Genomic DNA, 23,248 nt, shown 5'->3' with positions numbered 1-23,248 from the left:
GGCTCTCAATAAAGACCATTACGCCGCAGCAATTATCATGGACCTGTCCAAGGCCTTCAATTGCCTGCCGCACGATATATTACTGTCAAAGCTGTCAGCGTATGGTATGTCAGAGCCTGCGTCCAGACTCCTCCAGTCTTACCTTTTTAACAGAAAGCAGCAAATCAAAATAGGAGATACAGTTAGTTCATGGGCCAGTATAACAAAAGGAGTACCCCAAGGGTCTATCCTGGGGCCCTTACTGTTCAATGTCTTTATTAATGATATTTTCTATTTTATAAACAAATCTACCCTTTACAATTATGCAGATGATAATACTCTTTCATTTTACACAACAAACTTTGATGAACTTATAAGTGTTTTACAACATGAAAGTAACATTCTTATTGATTGGTTTCATTTTAACAAGATGCAAGCTAACCCTGACAAATTTCAATCTTTTGCAATAGGCAAATTAACTTCTTGTAAAAAACCGTCATTTAAGATAGGTGATGCTACTATAACTTGTGAAAAAGTTGTTAAACTACTTGGTATTGACATAGACTATAAACTAAATTTTGATACTCATATACAAGGATTATGTAAGAAGGCAGCCACTCAAATTAACATCTTAAAAAGAGTTGGTAGAAATTTAAGTGTAAAAAGCAAGCTTTTAATTTTCCATACCTTTGTATTATCAAATTTTATTTTTTGCCCAATGACCTGGCATTTCTGATCAGAAACTAATATTAAAAAGATGGAAAAAATTCAAGAAAGGGCAATTCGTTTTATATACAACGACTATAGCACTCAATATATAGATCTTTTACAAAAGGTAGACCTTCCGTCCTTGCAAATAAGACGTATAAGATCAATGGCTATTGAAACATTTAAAATCATAAATGAAATTTCTCCACCTTTGTTAAATGATTTAATTGTTAAGAGACAGTCAACCATAAATTTTAGATATACCAATATTTTACAGATACCACAGGTACGCACAACAACATATGGTAAAAATTCTTTAAGATATGCTGCCCCCTCGCTGTGGAACTCCCTACCAGAAGATTTTAGAAAATGTACAAATTTTTCGCAATTTAAAACTTTAATTGGGACATGGAATGGAAAAATCTGTAGGTGCAAATGCTGTAGACTGAATGGGATTTCCACAGCAAGGGAGCATCACATCGCTTAGTTTTAAGTACATTTTCTGCTATAATGTTATATAGTGTCAGTTTTGCTTAGCTTTGTGTGGTTTGGTTGCTTAGCATGCTCTATATGCTTTATTTTTACTTAAATGTTATATGCTGTTAGTGTTTTTCTTAGCTTTGTATGCTTTGTGTGCTTTGCATGCTATATATGCTTTGTAGGCCCTATATGCTTTATATGCTTTGTGTGATCTGTATGCTTTGTACACTTTGTGTGCTTTGCATGTTTTTGTGTGCTTTATATACTTTATATGCATTGTTTGCATGTATACTTTGTGTGCTTTGCATGTGTTTCTTGCTCTATATACTCTATATGCCTTGTTTGCTAGGTGTATTTTTGTGTGCTGTGTATGCCTAGTATATTTTGTATGCCTGGCATGCTTTATGTGCTTTATTTGCGTTGAATTGCTATGTATGCTATGTATACTTTATGTGCCCTACGCTTTGTATACTCTGGTTGCTTTGTACGCTCCGTACGCTTTGTATGCTCTGCATGCTATGTGTGCTCTTTATGCTTGATATGTTTTTTATGCTCTGCATGCTGTGTCTAGTTGATATTTTATTCTTTCTCTTAAAAAATTATCTGACTTTTAATGTAAACAAATCTAATTTTTTTAGTACCATATCTGATGTTGTAATATCATGCTATATATTTATATGTATATCTGCCTTTTAATTGTAGAACAAATTGTTTCCAGTCTTTCAGCTTTTATACACTTGTTATTTCTTATTCATCATGTTTTATAGTCGGTTGTACAAGCTGTCTGAGCTTATGTTTGTTGTTTAACCCTTGCCGACTCAAAATAAATCTTATCTTATCTTATCTTATCTTAACGCTCTATAATTTTCACGTTTTTAAATCGTCAAAAGATGCATATAATGGCTATTTTAGAGCATGGTAAATGTTCAGTAGTACCGTTTCCTTACAAATATCTTAACTAAAACGAAAATTTCCGAATCTGAAACAACTTTTTATAATTTTGTCAATTGACCAAAACGTGAAAAGGTCCCTTTAAGAGTGACAACTTGGTTACAGCGGGTCGTCATTCCTTGTACTCATCTATAACAATAATGATACGATTGTGTTTTAACATGATCAACACAAATGGATTCGATTTGTTGATGCAAATGTTAACAGTAGAAGAAATTACTATTATAAAACTGAGTTATTGATTAGCGAACCTAAACATAATGCAGATAATGTAACATATATTACCTCCCTTAGAAGCTAATATGCCATAGGTTGATGATAACATCGTTATCAGCGAGTGCATGTGTTCCATTGTAAATCGGTTACTGCATACATTGTCGGTTAGTGGAAACAGTTTATGATTTTACATGCAAATACATATTTAGCTGGGATACGAGGATTTAGATAGTTTCGTGATGTAGTCTGTTTTAGTATTGTCAACTGGAGTAAAGTTCGCACTACTTGTGATTTGTGTTATAGATCTACGGTACTTGGTGCATGATCGTGATGGAGGTTTATGCTGTTGTAAATTAGTATTACCTGTGTTGCATAATTTATCATGATAGGGGATAGACTAAAAACTATTTAAAAGTAAAAATAACGTACACTCAGCAAAATATACTGGCGGTCTCAGCTGGTACAGTCAAGGTACCATTAGTCATTACCGGATCATTACCCATAGCGGATCACTTCCGATGTTCAAGACTGCGTATCGCGATAAATAGTTGACGTTTTTAGATGATATTTTGCACACAGCATTTTCATTGCCTGTTCTTTAAAACGCATTGATTGAGTCGTAATCGGAGCAACTCTTTGTCAAACATTTCGGTACGTTTTGCTGACATGTATATACGACTTTGTTGACTTCCATCTGGTTTCCAAATCAAGGTTGAACAGCGGCGTAGCCAGACCCAAATTTTTGCCGAGGCAGTATCTTAGGTCAGTCTAGGGGTGTCCGGGGGCATGCCCCTCCTCCCTCCCCCGTAATTTATTCACATCTAGAACGTCTCTGGTGCGTTTTAAACGCCATTTAAACCACATTTTATACCTAAACTATCGGAATCGTGAACGCTACATATGACCGTTTAGTATCAATAAAGTTGACAAAAAAAATCTGCTACAAGTTTATTGTCAATTTGAGATTCTGTTACCATAAACGGTGTTTGAAGTGACAATGATGTAACAACCTTTACTACAGAAAAAAAGTCATGTAACTCATTAAAGTCAGATAGAAAAAGAAAAAAAATGAGACGAAGCTCTCTCATACCAGCCATAATATTATATGGATAATAGAATGGGCTTTATATATTTATTATTGAAATACTAAAATAATATAGATCTACCGTATAATATGAAGAAAACAGATATATCAAACATTTTAGCGAATAATGTTTCATATATTTATAATTATGAAAAACTTTTTCACTGTCTTAACATGTTTTATTATTTTTCAACTTTAAAATATGAATCTTATTGAACGCTAATTCAACTCCCCTGTCTCCAGTCGAATCCCTCATTTGAAGAATTTGTTTTCGATCAACTGGAATGTGTTAATGCACAAACATTAAAGCGATGCCATTGGCATGCTACTATATAATGACATTATATTTACTTTAGATATTATTCGTTATGAGTTTTCTTTATACATTTTATTTTTTGAGTTTACATCAAATAAGCTTCAGCAAACTTTCTGTTGTAGTTCAGACAAGTTCGCCGTGAAAAAATTAATGGACGATTTTTTTTTCAAACACCATATGGATCTTAAAAAAATGTTTAAATGGATTAAATCAAAAGCGTTTTCAATCATAAACACATAAAAAGGATCATTGATGGAAAAGTTATTTGGAAAAAAAACCCGGACCTACTGGGGTTCGAACCAACGCAGTGACAATATAATAGTGGTCAATGGATCCAGAGTCTGACGCCTTACCGATTGCATCACAGGGACGTATTGAATACCATGAGGAGTACAACTATTTAACTTACATCAGTAAAGTTTCTGGCCATTTCTTAAATTTTTTGTGCTAAATTTTGTTTTAGCACTGCGTCATCATTTTCTGTCAGGTCTATCATCGACTTCATTGACTATTAAAAAGAAAATACTTGAACTTCTTTATTTAAAAAAAAGTTTAATACGCGAGATATCATATTTTGAAAAAAAATCTTATGTAAACAAACATTCTTACGACCTTAAACGGTCCCGGTTTAACTCGACGCCGGCCATAAAGAGGAGAATACCAATAAAGCCGAAAGCGCCAACCCTGCCGAAGTGTGTCTAGGTCCAAAATAGACCCAGACCTGGCCGTAAATCACCCGATTCTAGCTTGGTACGTTCCGATGTCCACCATGATTATACCATCAAAGTGTATAGTGTGACGCTTTGTTTTATAAACGGATTTTCCAAATCATTTTGCTGAGCCGTTTTGGCATCAAATGAAGTTATTAAATTGAAATAATTATCTGCCTCAACATAAACCAATTGTACTCAATGATAAAATTTGTTTGTGAATATCATAGTGCCTAAAATTCATTAAATTGCCTCAATTTCTTATTTAGATTTTATTCTTTGACATAAATTGTTCTTATTGTAGTTGTAATCTCAACATTGCTCTGCAAATTTAAGCCGAGGCAACTGCCTCGGTGGGCATCAGCATGGCTACGACGCTGTTGAACATTTTTGCGGCCACATGCTATAAATCTTTTGGAAAGTAAGAAGTTTACGCATTAATTTAAAGGCCATTTAGTAGTTTTTCTGTCTGCAAAAGTCCATTTCAGTTTTGATTCGTGTTTAAGAATATGCAATACATTAAATGAAATGAAGAAATAGGGCAATAACGGATCAAGCGTGATAATATGCGTATTGATAATATATTATATTAAAATGTACTTGAGCAACATTGAGATAAATAAGTAGATTTTACATACCACACACATGTACATCAAACGTTCAACAACGGGTACAATACATTTACAACACATAAACGCCACTTTACAACACACATACTTCACACGTACACTACACGTAAAACACACGCACAGAATACATAAAGCACACAACAAAATCACACACAACGCACATACAACTCACATATATATCACGCATAAAATACAAATACAACACAAATGGTTATACATATAGCGGTTATTACATATTAACTTAAAACTATTAAATATTATTATGTAAAGCAAACTTAAGTATTCACAGCTGTGGATTAAACTATGGTTTTACATAGCATACGTATATAGCTTTCTTAATATTCATATGCAAGTATACGAAGTCAAGAATGAACAAACACGGGGATAGGTAGTAAATAAACTTAGGACGACATGCACATATACGGGGATAAGCATGTACACATACGTAGATAAGCATGTACTTAAACGTAGATAAGCATGGTCATAAACGTAGATAAGCATGTACATATACGTAGATAATTATGTACATATACGTAGATAAGCATGTACATATACGTAGATAAGCATGCACATATACGTAGATAAGATTGTACACATACGTAGATAAGCATGTACACATACGTATATAAGCATGTACATAAACGTAGATAAGCATGTACATATACAAAGAGGAGCATGTACACATTCGTAGATAAATATGTACATATACGTAGATAAGCATGTACATAGACGTAGATAAGCATGTACACATACGTAGATAAGCATGTACATATACGTAGATAAGCATGTACATATACGTAGATAAGCATGTACATAGACGTAGATAAGCATGTACACATACGTAGATAAGCATGTACATATACGTAGATAAGCATGTACATATACGTAGATAAGCATGTACATAGACGTAGATAAGCATGCACATATACGTAGATAAGCATGTACACATACGTAGATAAGCATGTACACATACGTAGATAAGCATGTACATATACGTAGATAAGCATGTACATATACGTAGATAAGCATGTACACATACGTAGATAAGCATGTACACATACGTAGATAAGCATGTACACAAACGTAGATAAGCATGCACATATACGTAGATAAGATTGTACACATACGTAGATAAGCATGTACACATACGTAGATAAGCATATACATAAACGTAGATAAGCATGTACATATACGTAGATAAGCATGTACACATACGTAGATAAGCATGTACATATACGTAGATAAGCATGTACATATACAAAGAGGAGCATGTACATATACGTAGATAAGCATGTACATAGACGTAGATAAGCATGTACACAGACGTAGATAAGCATGTACACATACGTAGATAAGCATGTACATATACGTAGATAAGCATGTACATATACGTAGATAAGCATGTACATAGACGTAGATAAGCATGTACACATACGTAGATAAGCATGTACATATACGTAGATAAGCATGTACATATACGTAGATAAGCATGTACATAGACGTAGATAAGCATGCACATATACGTAGATAAGCATGTACACATACGTAGATAAGCATGTACACATACGTAGATAAGCATGTACATATACGTAGATAAGCATGTACATATACGTAGATAAGCATGTACACATACGTAGATAAGCATGTACACATACGTAGATAAGCTTGTACACAAACGTAGATAAGCATGTACACATACGTAGATAAGCATGTACACATACGTAGATAAGCATGTACATATACGTCGATAAGCATGTACACATACGTAGATAAGCATGTACACATACATAGATAAGCATGTACATATACGTAGGTAAGCATGTACATCAACGTAGATAAGCATGTACATATACGTAGATAAGCATGTACACATACGTAGATAAGCATGTACACATACCTAGATAAGCATGTACACATACGTAGATAAGCATGTACATATACGTAGATAAGCATGTACATATACGTAGATAAGCATGTACACATACGTAGATAAGCATGTACACATACGTAGATAAGCATGTACACATACGTAGATAAGCATGTACACAAACGTAGATAAGCATGCACATATACGTAGATAAGATTGTACACATACGTAGATAAGCATGTACACATACGTAGATAAGCATATACATAAACGTAGATAAGCATGTACATATACGTAGATAAGCATGTACATATACGTAGATAAGCATGAACACATACGTAGATAAGCATGTACATATACGTAGATAAGCATGTACACATACGTAGATAAGCATGTACATAGACGTAGATAAGCATGTACATATACGTAGATAAGCATGTACATATACAAAGAGGAGCATGTACACATACGTAGATAAGCATGTACATATACGTAGATAAGCATGTACATAGACGTAGATAAGCATGTACATAGACGTAGATAAGCATGTACATATACGTAGATAAGCATGTACATATACAAAGAGGAGCATGTACACATACGTAGATAAGCATGTACATAGACGTAGATAAGCATGTACACAGACGTAGATAAGCATGTACACATACGTAGATAAGCATGTACATAGACGTAGATAAGCATGTACACATACGTAGATAAGCATGTACACATACGTAGATAAGCATGTACATAGACGTAGATAAGCATGTACACATACGTAGATAAGCATGTACACATACGTAGATAAGCATGTACATAGACGTAGATAAGCATGTACACATACGTAGATAAGCATGTACATATACGTAGATAAGCATGTACATATACGTAGATAAGCATGTACATAGACGTAGATAAGCATGTACACATACGTAGATAAGCATGTACATATACGTAGATAAGCATGTACATATACGTAGATAAGCATGTACATAGACGTAGATAAGCATGCACATATACGTAGATAAGCATGTACACATACGTAGATAAGCATGTACACATACGTAGATAAGCATGTACATATACGTAGATAAGCATGTACATATACGTAGATAAGCATGTACACATACGTAGATAAGCATGTACACATACGTAGATAAGCTTGTACACAAACGTAGATAAGCATGTACACATACGTAGATAAGCATGTACACATACGTAGATAAGCATGTACATATACGTCGATAAGCATGTACACATACGTAGATAAGCATGTACACATACATAGATAAGCATGTACATATACGTAGGTAAGCATGTACATCAACGTAGATAAGCATGTACATATACGTAGATACGTATGTACATAAATGTAAGTAGGTTTCTGCCTATACATAACACGGCATGTACATATATCTTAGTAGGCATCTTCAAATCCGTCGTTCGGTTTGTATATATATATATATATATATATATATATATATATATATTTGTGTATGTCTTTAAGTTTAACCTTACTTATTTTGGCACGAGCGTATCATACGTAGTTGACTACTAAAGGCATTTTCTAGTCAGTTTTAAGCGAAAAAAAACGTACTATTAGTCTGTGATATTTATATCCCTAGACTTATCCTCGTAAAAAGGTTGACTCCGTATCCATTACATCGATACATCACTACGGGAGAAGGTAGTAATGGGTGCTTGAGCGTAGTTAATGGTGTGTCACATGGGGTATTGGGCATGATCGTAGCTACGTAATTGTGATAAGTTTGGACATATTAATTTGAACCACGCGCACGTATCCAGTCTGCACGTAGTGAAAAGCCCATGTAATTAAATGTTATTGCCCATGAGGTTTTCCAGTCCAATTTTTTACAATTTATTGTTCCCCGGTAAATCTCGTACCATTATTCGCCTCCGTTTAAGTCAGCTGATAAAAAAACAAACTTCTGGGCTCTTTTCTGTCAACTTATTTGCAGAAACTGGTGGAATGCACATTTTCGATTTCGCCAGCGTATTTACTGTTGATATCAGCGCTGTGATCAAATATAATTTCAGTGCCTTGGAGTACACTACCACAGATTAAAAAGGGGTAGTTGGAGTTGATGTAAATGAACATTAAACACGAATTTTTGAAGATTCTTTTATTTAAAACAACCAAAAACGATTTCGATATTTACTCATTACGTTTCACCGTCTGTGTCTCTCGCAGTGTAATGGCGGCCACTCGATGGGGATGCCTGGGTCCGGGGAAGATATCAGAGGATTTCTTCATGGCAATTAAGGAGAATCTGCCCGCTCAAGAACACAAGGTGTGTGTTTATTCCGTCCGGATGAATGACAGACTTTTAGGTTATTTTATGAGCATGTATCGTCTTGCGTGACACTCTCGAATGATTGCATTTCCAGAGCTTACTAGTTTGTTTAAATAGGGTTAGCCTCGTTCTGTTAAAATGGGCTTTATTCATAGGCGTAAAGTGTATTCCCAGATTTGCGCAGACATTTTGTCTTTTTTTAGATAACATAGAATTATTTGAGACAACATTTTCCGTTTAAACTGAAATTTCGTTAAGAAGAGGCTTTCGTAAAAGAAAAAGGCCATACAATCGAAAAGTGTCGTCACTGATAAATGTGTACAGATTGCAAGTGCAAATCTGAAATGGCACTTTATACGTGCATTAAGCCCAGTTTTCCCTAAACGAGACTCGAAATATTGAAGTGTTTTTGCCTTATGGGCATTGTTAAAATACAGACACAAGTTTTTATGTTCAATCGAATTTGGAAGCATCAGACAACTTCTCTATTATAAAGCGGATGAATTGGAGAATCCTGTAGAAAAAATTTTATGACCAATTCCTTACTAAGATCTGTGTTCGGTTTGGGATTTAATTGAACGATTCCCTAAATTTCAGCCCGGAACTGTATAATAGAACTTAGTTAACCGGGCACGGCAAGGCGCACATAAAGGAACATGCCGGCTTATCTGTGAAACAAAATTCTTAAAATGAAAAACACAAAGTTTATGATTATCATTTTGTTCGCTGCATTTTACCTACAATAATTCGTCATTTTTCATAAGGGAATTTCACGTTAGAAGATGATATTTCGAGCCGTTATCAACATTCAAAAGTATGGTATGATAATGAAGACGCAAATCAGATGCTTGTTTCGATAATGTCGTTCTGAGATAACGAAAAAAATGACTACGTTTCTATAGTGCTTATCTGGCGTTCACTTTGTTAAAGGTACTTGAAGTGAGGATGCTACATAGTTATAGTCATTCATTCTTTGATAACAGTTTAAAGAGTGTTAATCGGAGAATGGTATCAAGCTAGCAAAGGAACACATTTTATTATTTGTTTAGAGGTTAACTTCGCTTGCCAATATATGTTAACTTCCAATAATATAAATTTCGCAATAGTAGTTAACACTTTTACAGACATTTTCAGTCGTACACTGAACAAAATGTGAGCCGCGTTCTGAGAAAACTGGGCTTATTGCATGTGCGTAAAGTGTCGTCCCAGATTAGCCTGTGCAGGCCGCACAGGCTAATCGAGGACGACATTTTCCGCTTTTATGGTATTTTTAGTTTCAAGGAAGTCCCTTCTTACCGAAAATCAAGTTAAGGCAGAAAATGTCGTCCCTGATTAGCCTGTGCGGACATATAATCCATATACACAAAATGTAAATGGATTGGAGGATGATGCACGCCAAATGGCATTGTACACCACCTGTTAATAACGGAGTTATGGCCCTTTGTATCTTGAAAAAATGCTTTTTTGAGTGTCAAATATAACACTTTTGTGTCCAGAAGCATATTGGCGGGGATTTCAATTCAACGAATTTGCTTGTTTCTTATGCTTATAACCATATAATATATAATATACAGCTACACAGAATCAGTTCACAACTGTCACACACTATTTACCGGTAAAGGAACATTATTTTAAACGTGTCTTTTGGATCTGTGTATGTACAACGTCCGATCAAGACTTAAAGGGTGCTAAATTGATGATACTTTTAAGATTAGATAGCGCCATGTGTATTTGTGTTATAATCATTAACATTTTGTTGTTATACTAATCGTTGAATCACACACCGACATCTCACTTAACCCATTTATGCCTAGCGTCTAGAAAAAGGGCATTGGCAAACAGCGTAGACCTAGATCAGACGCCGCATGATCAGGGTCTGCGCGGTTTTCTTAAAGGAATTTCTGTAAGAAATATTCTAAATATAGAAATAAATATACTAGACATCCCTAATTTTGGAAATAAATTTATCCAATTTAGAAGGATGGGAGAGTTCACTAGGCATAAATGGATTAAAATACCCCTTATGCGCACTCTTTCACCCACGTCATATATTATCTCCCTTTTTCGGTTTAATTTTATTATTGCATCGGTATTTGATTTTATTACATAATTTAACATGTATATATCTAATGTTGAGCACAATATTAGAGAAAAAAAATCCTGCCGAACCCTAGCTGTTGCTTTCAAATTTATTCACAGGTTCGAAATATGTCTGTTTGACATGTTCCAGTTTGTCGCGGTGGCGTCACGTGATCTTGCCAGGGCCCACACATTCGCGGATAGGTTCGGATTTGAACGTGCATACGGTTCGTACGAGGAAGTTGGCCAGGACAGCGATGTCGGTTAGTCGAATGTATTTAAAAAAAAACTGCATAAAACCTTTATCAATGATAATCTGCCTGCTAAAGGGTGCATGATCAACGGGGTTCACAGTGGTTTACACACGGGCTGGGCAGACAACACACCGTTAAGAACTTTAATTATGCAAATATCCCAATTTATTGAAATATGTTTGCAAAAATCATTAGCGCATAAAAGTTTGTATTGCATTTGTGCCGATACGTAAAGATTTAAGAATACATTATTGAATACATCTAAAATCAGTGCCAACATTTCACATTGCGTGCAGCAAAACCGTGTATATGAATGTTATACATATCAAATACGTATACTAGTATATGAATGTTATACATATCAAATTGTTGGCCAAGAACACAGGCTTACTAAATAAAGTAATTCTATGGTTCTACAATTTGCCATACGCCGCATGACAAATTGTCTTTTATGCACTAGTTGAAATTTTTAAGAATAATTGGTTAAAGAAAAGAAGCACCACTTACCGGTGCGATTGATCCTGCACCCTGTGTTTGTTTAAACGTATTTATTCATTTCATATTCATACAATTCAATTCATTGTTGCAAAGTATAAATTCATGGATTAGAAAACAAACGTAAAGCTTATATTTATTCTTTTCCATGATGGCGTTGTCTCATATATGTTGTGCATTTATTCGGCCACAAGAACATGGATGCGCTCACGTAATTGTTAGGATTGTGATTGGATCGGGTTCAAAGTTAAAACGGAATCATGGTAGTGTGGATATATGTCATACAAACAAAATGAATAGTTGATTAAGAAGATACTCAGGCGTAGTAACACCCTGTGTTAACTTCGTTGCAAAAGATTCGTCGTAGTGGTTACCTCCATACCTGTCATTCATAACGCCTGCGACCATGTACTTGATTTGAAAGAGTTCTAAAACTAAAAACTAAATCACAATAATTTAAACCGCTTTCTGCGAAAACTAGGCTTATTGCATGTGCGAAATTATGGGAGAAACCAACTTCCAAACAGTGTGACAAAACTAAAAAACAACAACAACAACTATAAATAACGCAAAACATGGAAAAAACCTCATACCAATTAATAAAACTGTTGTCACCGCATTGGAACGGTCGTGAAAAACTAATTTACCATTAGATATGTTTGATCTTTTAAGATATGTTTTAATTATTACAAATACTTGTCCGTCTGTCTGTGTGTCTATCTGTGTGTCTGTTTTGTCTGTCTGTCTGTCTGTCTGTCTGTCTGTCTGTCTGTCTGTCTGTCTGTCTGTCTGTCTGTCTGTCTGTCTGTCTGTCTGTGTCTGTGTGTGTGTCTGTGTGTATGTGTGTATGTGTGACTGTCTGTGTGTTTGTCTGTCTATGTGTCTGTCTGTGTGTCTGTGTGACTGTCTGTGTGTATGTCTGTTTGTGTTTCTGTCTGTCTGTGTGTCTGTCTGTCTGCATGGCTGCCTGTCTGCCCGCCTGCCTACATAGATTGATGGATGGGTGGATAGATAGATTACATCTAAGTTTACTCCTGACCATAAAGCGTACGTGTACAGATGCTAGCTATTTCCATTGATTATTATCTGAAAAGTATTTCCAAAAGTATAGCGAATAGTATTTTCAAGAGATTTGGTTGAGTGAAAGTGCTTTTTGCTCACTGTCCATGACCAATGCTTTCATTGATCGCCACACACAGATTTTAAGAATCGAATCGAACACAATTTCATGTTCTTGTCATCGAGTAAGTTATGTGAAGTACATTACCGACCGAAGCTTCGCAATTTTTCAAGACAAATGTACTTCTTTTGGTTTGGTTCCCATATCCAGTAATTCCAGGTGAACCAATCGGATATTTGCTCGGCGTCCGTCAGCCTTCTTTCGTCATTGACTATCAGCATGTTTCATTTTTGTTCAGAGTGTAATTTTGTCAGTATTATAAATCACATTCGGGTTTACTTTTCGGTTAAAAACTTAATGAGCCTAGCTATGGGAAAACGGGGTTTAATGCATGTGCGTAGGGTTGTAGATTAGCCTGAGCAGAACGCTCACGCTAATTATGGATTTTCGCTAAAAGAATTCATCGAAACCAACAAATTCTTTATAAAAGTGCATGTGCGTAAAGTGTCGTCTAAGAACAGCCCGTGCGGACTGCTGCACATGCTTATCTGAGACGACACTTGACGCACAGGCGTTAAGCCCCGTTTTATCAGAATAAGACTTTACTCCTTCATCACGTTCAAACTCCTGTCTGCTTTGTTGAGAGCGTAGCTAAATCAGATTTGTCATGCACCTAAGGGTTGTTTGATATTTATCTTCTTCAAATTATTATTCGAAAATCCCAATCGATTCTCATCAGTCGGACGATCGCTCTCTTTCAGAGGTGGTGTATATAGGAACGCTGCACGTGACGCACGTGGATCTCGCGCTGAAGATGATGCATGCCGGGAAGCACGTGCTCTGCGAGAAGCCAATGGCGATGAACCTGAAACAGGCGCAGCTTGTTCTTGATGCCGCTAAAACCGAGAATCGCCTCTTTGTTGAGGTAAGCGTATGATTAAGAAAGACGGCCTTTGGCCGTTTCTAAAAACGTTATAGAACCAGTAGAAGGCCGCGTCTTACGTACAATACGACGTTTTATGAAACAATTCGTTACATCCGAGTACATAAATAACGATAATGGAAAAATGGTTGAAATTGATGAAGCGGCTCTTTGGTTTTTCCACAAATGACATTCATATTCCATTTACTATACTGGACAACCTTATTTAGTTTAGTTTAAACCTATTTATTTTAGCTCGATTGCATAGAAAGTAATTCCTACTTATTTGGAATGCTCTCGAGTCCGTTTCCTGGGCCTAGAACCAGTACTTGTGACTATATGGGAGATCGAAAGAACGCTCCCACAGCGGGGATCGAACCCGTGACCTCCCGGTCGCTAGGCGGACACCATATCCATTACACCACGGCGACCTTATTTGATAGTGTTTTTTGTTAAACATGTTCTTACAATGTAGCCAATCAAAGTGTTCCTGTGTTCGCAAAATATATACCACTCTATCCAGAAGAATCGTCATATTGACTAATATACATTCGCGATGCATTCGGTACAAACCACATTGACTTGATTGGCATATTTGCTATTGCTTCACCTTCCCGTTTGTCATAAACTAAACTAAACGACGGTGCATGTTGCTATTTCGTGAATAGGCGTTTCCTCATCTTTCCCTTATAATGTTTTGATTTGACTGGAGTAGCACTGGGTTGGGGGGGAATTTTATTGTAGCAGTAAAGATAGAATTTGCAAAAGACCAAGTCCCAAAAAGACTTGATAAACCAGGTAAATTGATTCAAATCGACGACGCCTTAGATTTGTGTCTTAGGTTTAGGTTTGGAAAGTTCAATCACCTGTTGTTCATATTGCTAAGGCTCTTAAAAAAATATGTATGATATTGTCTCGATGTTTAAACGCACTGTCACATTTTTCGTACAGGCTGTTTGGAGTAGGTGGTTCCCAGCGTACCAAAAGGTGAGAGAAGAACTAGCAGCGGGAGCCATCGGCGATCCCCGCCTGGTGTTGGTCAACTTTTGCGTCCCCATCTCCGAGGTGGAGCGGGTGAAGAACATTGCCATGGGCGGCGGAGGCTGCCTGGACATCGGGATATACGTGGTGCAGCTGGCCTGTATGGTGTTTAATGAGAGGCCGGTGTCCATTTCGGCCGTGGGAAATCTGATGGGAGGTAAAAATGTTGTGTTGTATTTTATTGTATTGTATTGTATTAGATTGTATTGCATTGTATTGTATTGGTTTGGGGTTTTGTTGGTATTGTATTGTATTGTATTGTATTGTATTGTATATCATTGCATTACATGATATTTCACTGTATTGTATTGATTACACTCTTGATAAGATTAATTCACAGATACACGTATTAAAAACTTTATAACATTTATTTTACAAATAACAATATAGTATTTCGATTAATACAAATAATGACATTCTCAAGAGAAATGTTAATGACATTACACAGTTTTTTCTTTGTTCCTTGTCTTTGGTTTGAAAGGCACTGCCACTCGATCATTCGGACTTTAGAACTTAATGATGTTTAAACTATCACAAATGAAGAATTAATGGACGAGTGGTAGCGGGTTAGATTTTTCAAATGGAACCGGGTTTTTATCTAGGTTTTTATCCTGTCCACTGTTATTGTTTGAATTTAGAATGAATTGTTTTCTTGAATTTAGAATAATTATTCTGTATCAAGTAAATCTCCGAAACAAGTTCCTTTCACATTTCAAATTAAATTAACGGTATTTGACTTGACGTCGATTATATACACACAGAAGCGACACCTGTGGATACAATGATCTTTAATAAGGTGTATTGTCAGTGTATGGCCCTGTATCTTAGCAGAAGTTCGTTTATTTATTTTTTAACAAAAGAACGACGTCTGTAAACACAATTCATTCGATCATTATTATGTATTTTCATTATTCTAATGTTTAAAGGTTGGAAAGTCAATATGGTGTCTACATAACGAACGTAATGTCCCGGGTTCGCTCTGTGAGTTAGATCATAAGATCTACTGGTTCTTATACTGCTTCAAATACAGATTCTACCTGTGAGAAAGACTTTGGAGCATTCGAAAAGCCTTAGGCTTTCGAAGCAACAGAGCTAAAGAAATCGGTTTAAACTAAATTATTATGATTCTAATATTTGCTTACACAGCGGTGGACGAGAGTGCAGTGATCGTGCTGAAGTACAAAGGTGGAGGGCTGGCCAACTTGACCTACCACACCGCCGCAGGTCGGGGAACAAACAGCGCCACCATCATGGGACCGAAAGGGCAGATTCAGGCAAGAGATTAACCCTTTACCATTAAGATACGTATGTCCACTCATTTGTAGTCTATTAGAAAGCTATATTTAATTAAAGACCTTTCTCACTATATTCAAGTTTTAAAGGCTTCATTTCCAACCCTAAGATACTAATGAGCAGCAAACAGCATAAAACCTGAACAGACTGCGAGTTACTCGCAGGCTATTCTGGTTTTATGCTGTTTGCACATTGCCATTTTCCCTTTGCTTTAAACTGGGAAAGGGTTAAGCTACCATGGTGTCGTAGCGGAAACGGTGTCCGGTAAGGGATCAGTAGGCCCGGGGTTCAATCCCAAGATTTTTGCATGGGTCGTTAAATATTGTTTCTTGTCAGGAAACACCATCGACCGAGTATATAGAATCCGAATGCGGTCAACGCAATCGAGCGAAAATTAATAAATAATTTTACAGTACGATATATGGGTTGTTAAGCATCGTAAAATTATCTCTTTGCAGATGTATAAGTTGTACATGTAGTTTTATTCCTATCAATTTGATGTTATATATTTTCGATAAACCAGCTAATATACTAGTATAATCTTTATATTTGGGTCTTGTACAAATCTCTTTGTTATATCGCTGGCGTCATTTTCCGTTGAGATTGTTTCGTCGTTGTTATGCAAGGATGTGAACAACTGGAAATAATGCTCGCTGTGCATGGCGTTTTCCCTTTTCTAACATTGGCCATAAAAAGGCCCCTACCTCACCCATCAGAATTTATTATAAATGCAATACAAAATTGCAATACAATTATTTGATTATTTGAGTAAATGTATTACACGTTCTGGGTTTTGTAGATACGACTACTTCATCAAAACTGCAAATCGTTTATTAATGACCCTTCTGTATGGGTTATACGTTATTACCGAAATAAGATTTTCTTTTATCATGTATTCATAATATGGCTGCTTAAAATAAAATAAACCCTTAGTAATATATGTTTTGTAATTCCTAGTAAAAGTTGCCCATGGACCATGGGACACTTTGCATGCGTGGAATAATTAATACGTAGTAGTGTACAATGGTTATGAATGAATTGTAGCACCGCCATACGCATGCGCACTGTCGATTACGTCCTGACGCCATCTGGCGCCCAAAAGTTCCCACTGCAAGATACATTGACAGCAATTTGAGCCACAGATGTGCGTTATGTGCAAATCACACTGGCTAATCATGGACGAAAATTTCCGCCTTTGTGATAGTTTTCGTTCAAAGTCTCTTTTGATGGAATATCCGGTTTAGGCGGAAAGTGTAGTTCCTGATTAGCCTGCAAATGCTCATCTGGGACGACACTGTACTCTCATGCATTTAACCCAGTTTTCTGGGACGACACTGTACTCTCATGTATTAAACCCAGTTTTCTGGGACGACACTGTACTCTCATGTATTAAACCCAGTTTTCTGGGACGACACTGTACTCTCATGTATTAAACCCAGTTTTCTGGGACGACACTGTACTCTCATGTATTAAACCCAGTTTTCTAGGACGACACTGTACTCTCATGTATTAAACCCAGTTTTCTGGGACGACACTGTACTCTCATGTATTAAACCAAGTTTTCCGGTACGATTTTCATTTGATCACCACAGATCGAAAGCCCGTTTCACGCCCCAACGCGTGTCCTGACGCCGACCGGTACCAACGAGTTCCCATTAAAAGAGGGGTCCTACCACTTCGGTAACAGCGCCGGCCTGCAGTACGAAGCGACTGAGATTCGTAGATGCCTATTGGAAGGTAAATTGCTGACGTCTTTTCAGGTGGCCGTGGCGTAGTGGATATTTTTTCCGCCTAGCGACCAGGGGGTCATGGGATCCATCCCCAATGTGGGAGCGTTCTCAATATCTCCCCTAAAGACACCAATTACTAGTCATACAAAGGAAACGGACTCGATAGCATTTTAATAAGCCGAAGTCTTTTTATGCAATCGAGCTAACAAACATATGATTAAACCAACGTAATGTTTCTAACCAGAAACACAGGGGAAAGGGGCATTCAACATGCAACCATTTCAACTGTTGCACCTAGCACATGTAATTACGCTTGTGCCGTGGGTGACGGTTTACAGACTTGTGTAATGGATGTCAGTTGCATAATTCAAAAACCAATATTATGTTACAATTTTGTTCAATTTGTGGGCAATAGAATAAGCAATATATAGCCTTACTATTCTTTTTTTTTTGAATTTCTATGCAAATTGATTGTCAATAACGAACCAATATTTATATTAAGTGTTTTATGAATGAAGGTTATTTTTAGCGTAATTTATAATTGTATTTGTATTTCCTTTGATGTGTATGTACACTGGAATCGCCACATACCTCTTTCCGTCTGTTTTGATCATTATCTCTGGAATAAATGGTTCACAGGTGTAATATTGTGTGTGGAATTTTGTATAGTACACATCTAGTGTTCGGAAATTTATACCCCAGGGCCAAACCTGGTCACGTCCTGGGGTCACAATGTCAATGTACATTAATTGAGCAAGACATGTCCTCTTAAACAATAAGTTTCTCTCGTTGAAAATCTGGTATGCAACATCGTGTTGTTGTCGTCGGTCACTTTTGTTTTTTTAAATCATGTTCTGTGTTCAATGTATCCACAACCAAAGAGCTACAGAATTAAAACCACATTGAATTATATACATGTAGTATATAACATGTTACATGTTTCGTCTGCAAGTTGTTTTTTAAACCATGAACTTGCGGTCTAAGCTGGCTATGCCCAAGGGGTCAAAGCTTGCCATTCCCAAAGGGTCAAAGCTGGCCATGCCCAAGGGGTCAAAGCTAGCCATGCCCAATGGTTCAAAGCTGGCCATGCCCAAGAGTTTAAAGCTGGCCACGCACAAGCGGTAAAAGCTAGCCATGCCCAAGGGGTCATAGCTAGCCATGCCCAAGGGATCAAGGATAGACATTCCAATGGGGTCAGAGCTAGACATGCCCTAGCGGTCAAAGCTAGCCATGCCCAAGGGGTCAAAGCTAACCATGCCCAAAGGGTCAAAGCTAGCCATTCCCAAGGGGTCAAAGCTAGTCATGCCCAAGGGGTCAAAGCTGGCCATGTCCAAGGGTTCAAAGCTAGCCGTGCACAAAGGGTCAAATCTAGCCATTCCCATTGGGTCAAAGCTAGCCATGCCCAAGCGGTCAAAGCGAGCCATGCCCAAGGGGTCAAAGCTAGCCATGCCCAAGGGGTCAAAGCTGGCAATGCCGAAGGGGTCAAAGATAGCCATTCCCATGGGGTCAAAGCTAGCCATGCCCAAGCGGTCAAAGCGAGCCATGCCTAAGGGGTCAAAGCTAGCAATGCCCAAAGGGTCAAAGCTATTTATGGTCAAGGGATCAAAGCTAGCCATAACCAAGGGATCAAAGCTGGCCATGTCCATGGGGTCAAAGCTAGCCATGCCAAAGGGGTCAAAGTTGGCCATGCCCAAAGGGTCAAAGCTTGCCATTCCCAAGCGGTCAAAGCTAGCCCTGCCCTTGTGGGCAAAGCTGGCTATGCTCAAGGGGTCAAAGCTAGCTATACACAAGTGGTCAAAGCTGATCATGCCCTTGTGGTCAAAGCTGGCCATGCACAAGTGGTCAAAGCTTGCCATGCCCAAGGGTCAAAGCTTGCCATGCCCAAGGGTACAAAGCTGGCAATGCCCTTTGGATCAAAGCTAGCCATGCACAAGGAGTCAAAGCTGGCCATGCACAAGGGGTCAAAGCAAGCCATGCCCAAGGGGTCAAAGCTAGCCATGTCATTGTTGTCAAAGCTGGCCATGCCCTTGTTGTCAAAGCATGCTATGCCCAAGGGGTCAAAGCTGACCATGCCCAAGGGGACAAAGCTAGCCATGCCCAAAGGGTCAAAGCTAGCCATGCCCAGGGGTCAAAGCTGGCCATGCCTAGGGGGTCAAAGCCGGCCATGCCATTGTTGTTAAAGCTGACCATGCCCTTGTGGTCAAAGCTGGCCATGTACAAGGGATCAAAACTTCCCATTCACTTGTGGGCAAAGCTGGCCATGCCCATGGGGTCAAAGTTGGCCATGCCCAATGGGTCAAAGCTGGCCATACCCTTGTGGTCAAAGCTGTCCATGTCTAATGGGTCAAAGCTGTCCATGCCGAACGGGTGAAAGCTTGTTATGCCCAAGGGGTCAAAGCTGGCCATGCCCAAGGAGTCAAAGCTTGCCATGCTATTGTGGCCAAAACTGGCTATGCCTAAGTTGTCAAAGCTTTGCCCATGGGGTCAAATCTGGTATGCCAAAGGGGTGAAAGCTAGCCATGCCTAAGGGCTCGAAGCTAGCCATGCCCAAGGGGTCAAAGCTAGCCATGCCCAAGGGGTCAACGCGTGCCATGCCCAAGGGGTCAACGCGTGCCATGCACAAGGGATAAAACCTGGTCACGCCCTTGTGGTCAAAACTGGCTATGCCCAAAGGGGTCAAAGCTGGGTATGCCCAAGGGATCAAAGCTGGTCATTCACAAGGTGTCAAAGCTGGTCATGACCGTGTGGACAAAGCTGGCTATGCCCAAGGGGTCAAAGCTAGTCATGCCTTAGCGGTCAAAGCTGGCCACGCCCAAGGGTAAAACCTAGCCATGCCCTTTTGGTCAAAGCTGGCCATACACAAGGGGTCATAGCTGGCCATGCCTAAGGGGTCAAAGCTGGCCATGCCCAAGGGATAAAATCTGGTCATGCCCTTGTGGTCAAAACTTGCTTTGTCTAAATGGTCAAAGCTGGCTATGCCATTGAGATCAAAGCTGGCTATGCCCGTGTGGTCAAAGCTGGCTATGTCCAAGAGGCTTAAGCAAGCCACTCCCTTGTGGTAAAACCTGGGTATGCCGAAGGAGTCAAAACTGGCTATGCCCAAGGGGTCTAAGCTGCCCATGCCAAACGGGTCAAAGCTGGCCATGCCCAAGGGGGTCAAAGCTGGCCATGCCATTGAGATCAAAGCTGGCTTTGCCATTGTGGTCAAAGCTGGCTATGTCCAAAAGGCTAAAGCTGGCAACTTCCTTCGTGTCAAACCTGGCTATGCCTAAGGAGTCAAAGCTGGCTATGTCCAAGGGGTCAAAGCTGGCCATGCCCAACGGGTCAAATCTGTCCATGCCCAAGGGGTCAAAGTTGGCCATGCCCTTGGGATAAAAGCTGGCCATGCCCTTGTGGTCAAAGCTGGCTATGCCCAAGTGGTCAAAGCTGGTCATGCCCTTGGGATCAAAGCTGGCCATGCCGAAGGGGTCAAATCTGGCTATGCCCAAGGGGTCAAAGCTGGCTATGCATAAGGAGTCAAAGTTGGTCACCACTTGGGGTCAAACCTGGCTATTTCCAAGGGGTAAAAGCTGGCTATGCCCAAGGGGTCAAAGCTGGTTATGCACAAGGGGTCAAAGCTGGCCATGTCCAAGGGGTCAAAGCTGCCCATACCCTTGTGGTCAAAGCTGGTCATTCCCTTGGGATTAGGCTGGCTATGCTAAAGGGGTCAAATCTGGCCATGTCCAAGGGGTTAAAGCTGACCATGCCCAAGGGGTCAAAGTTAGCCTTGTCCAAGGGGTAAACGTTGGGCATAATATGCCCAAGGGGTCGCAGGTTTTGTATGTATCAACCTAATAAATATTACGACAGGATGCGTCGAGGGATACTCTTCTTAACTATTGAGACACGTAATAATTTGTATTACAATGATATGATAATTTTAAAATTACAATTGTGTTATTTTGAACAGGTGCAATCGAGAGCCCCGCGTTCGCGCACAAGGATAGCGTCATGGTTCACACAATTATGGACGAGGTCCGTCGACAGATTGGCGTTGTATACCCGGGTTTCGACTAAAGAGAAGAAACTGCACTCACTTGGGAAAAAACAACATGTCGTATTAGGCTTTCTATATTACGTTTCGGGTTCGCTCGGGTTTCCTAAGTTTACCTATTGTCTGGTTGTTTTTATGTTTTTAGCTTAGGTAGCAAGATTTGTATGTTATTACAATTTTCAAAGAATGCATTATCTAGTTATAAATTTTTTAATGAATGTGATTGCACTATGTAATTTGTTATTTTGGCTTAAAGAAAACAAGAATACAGATGCAGAAACCTAGAATTATGCGTGTCTTCGAAATAGTCTCTTTCCTTCAATAAAATAATCCTGTTATTACGCGTTATTGCTTTTATAATTGTGTATCGTTAATCGGATAAACAACAAAGTTAAAGACTTTTCTGTATTCAAATCGACATGTGGTGCTTAGGAAATACTTATAGTTATAAAATTGCCGGTGATCTAAAATTGACATAAATGGACTGTACATGTATGCTATCAGTGCCTTTTAGTTTTGTTGCAACGTCTGACACAACCAGTCTCCCATTGAATAACAACAAATACAATTGTATCTTACCTGTGAACCAGGTTAAGTTTCACTTTGTTTACATAATAAGATAAGACAATTTTTTTTTATAGTTTTTTGTTAAACAGGAAATATGTAATAGCATGTGATCAAAAGTTGTGTGCATTTGGACTGATTAAGAACAAAATGAATAATCGTCCATGATTAGCCACGTCCTTCCAATATCATCACAAATATTACATTGATAGATCCTTTTCCGTTGTGCATGCTTGTTATTTTTTTAAACGTAAATACGTACACCCAAATCTATTCAGACCAAACACACGTTTTTATTGTGCCATTTAGTTCATTTGAAGTCGCGTGATCTGATGATTTTCGGATATGAAAGCTCAGGCCAGGTCAGATATGATCATAACGGTCCGCTCGTGACGTCAAGTAGTTACTATTTATAGAAATGATATGTTATATCCTCCTTTTTATAAACGAAAAATCCTAAAA

At 38.3% G+C, this 23,248-nt stretch overlaps 1 protein-coding gene across 7 annotated transcripts in view; it reads left to right on the top strand.

The window, feature by feature from the left end:
- The first annotated feature begins 2,407 nt into the window (after positions 1–2,407).
- Positions 2,408–23,248, top strand: part of LOC127846476 (trans-1,2-dihydrobenzene-1,2-diol dehydrogenase-like) — a 277,064-nt gene continuing 256,223 nt past the window's right edge. Inside the window, exons 1-8 of one of the 7 annotated variants that reach the window (XM_052377743.1) lie at positions 2,408–2,498; positions 9,153–9,252; positions 11,486–11,597; positions 13,965–14,128; positions 15,077–15,323; positions 16,313–16,440; positions 18,052–18,196; positions 22,139–23,070. In XM_052377743.1, the coding sequence (XP_052233703.1) occupies positions 9,157–9,252; positions 11,486–11,597; positions 13,965–14,128; positions 15,077–15,323; positions 16,313–16,440; positions 18,052–18,196; positions 22,139–22,245 (999 nt within the window). In that variant the 5' untranslated portion in view covers positions 2,408–2,498; positions 9,153–9,156 and the 3' untranslated portion in view covers positions 22,246–23,070. The other 6 variants (XM_052377744.1, XM_052377741.1, XM_052377740.1 and 3 more) reach the window with 6 other exon arrangements.

This window comes from Dreissena polymorpha, chromosome 9, assembly GCF_020536995.1.
Source record: "Dreissena polymorpha isolate Duluth1 chromosome 9, UMN_Dpol_1.0, whole genome shotgun sequence".
Taxonomy (NCBI): Eukaryota; Metazoa; Mollusca; class Bivalvia; order Myida; family Dreissenidae; genus Dreissena; species Dreissena polymorpha.
This window is presented reverse-complemented; position numbering and strand designations above follow the sequence as displayed.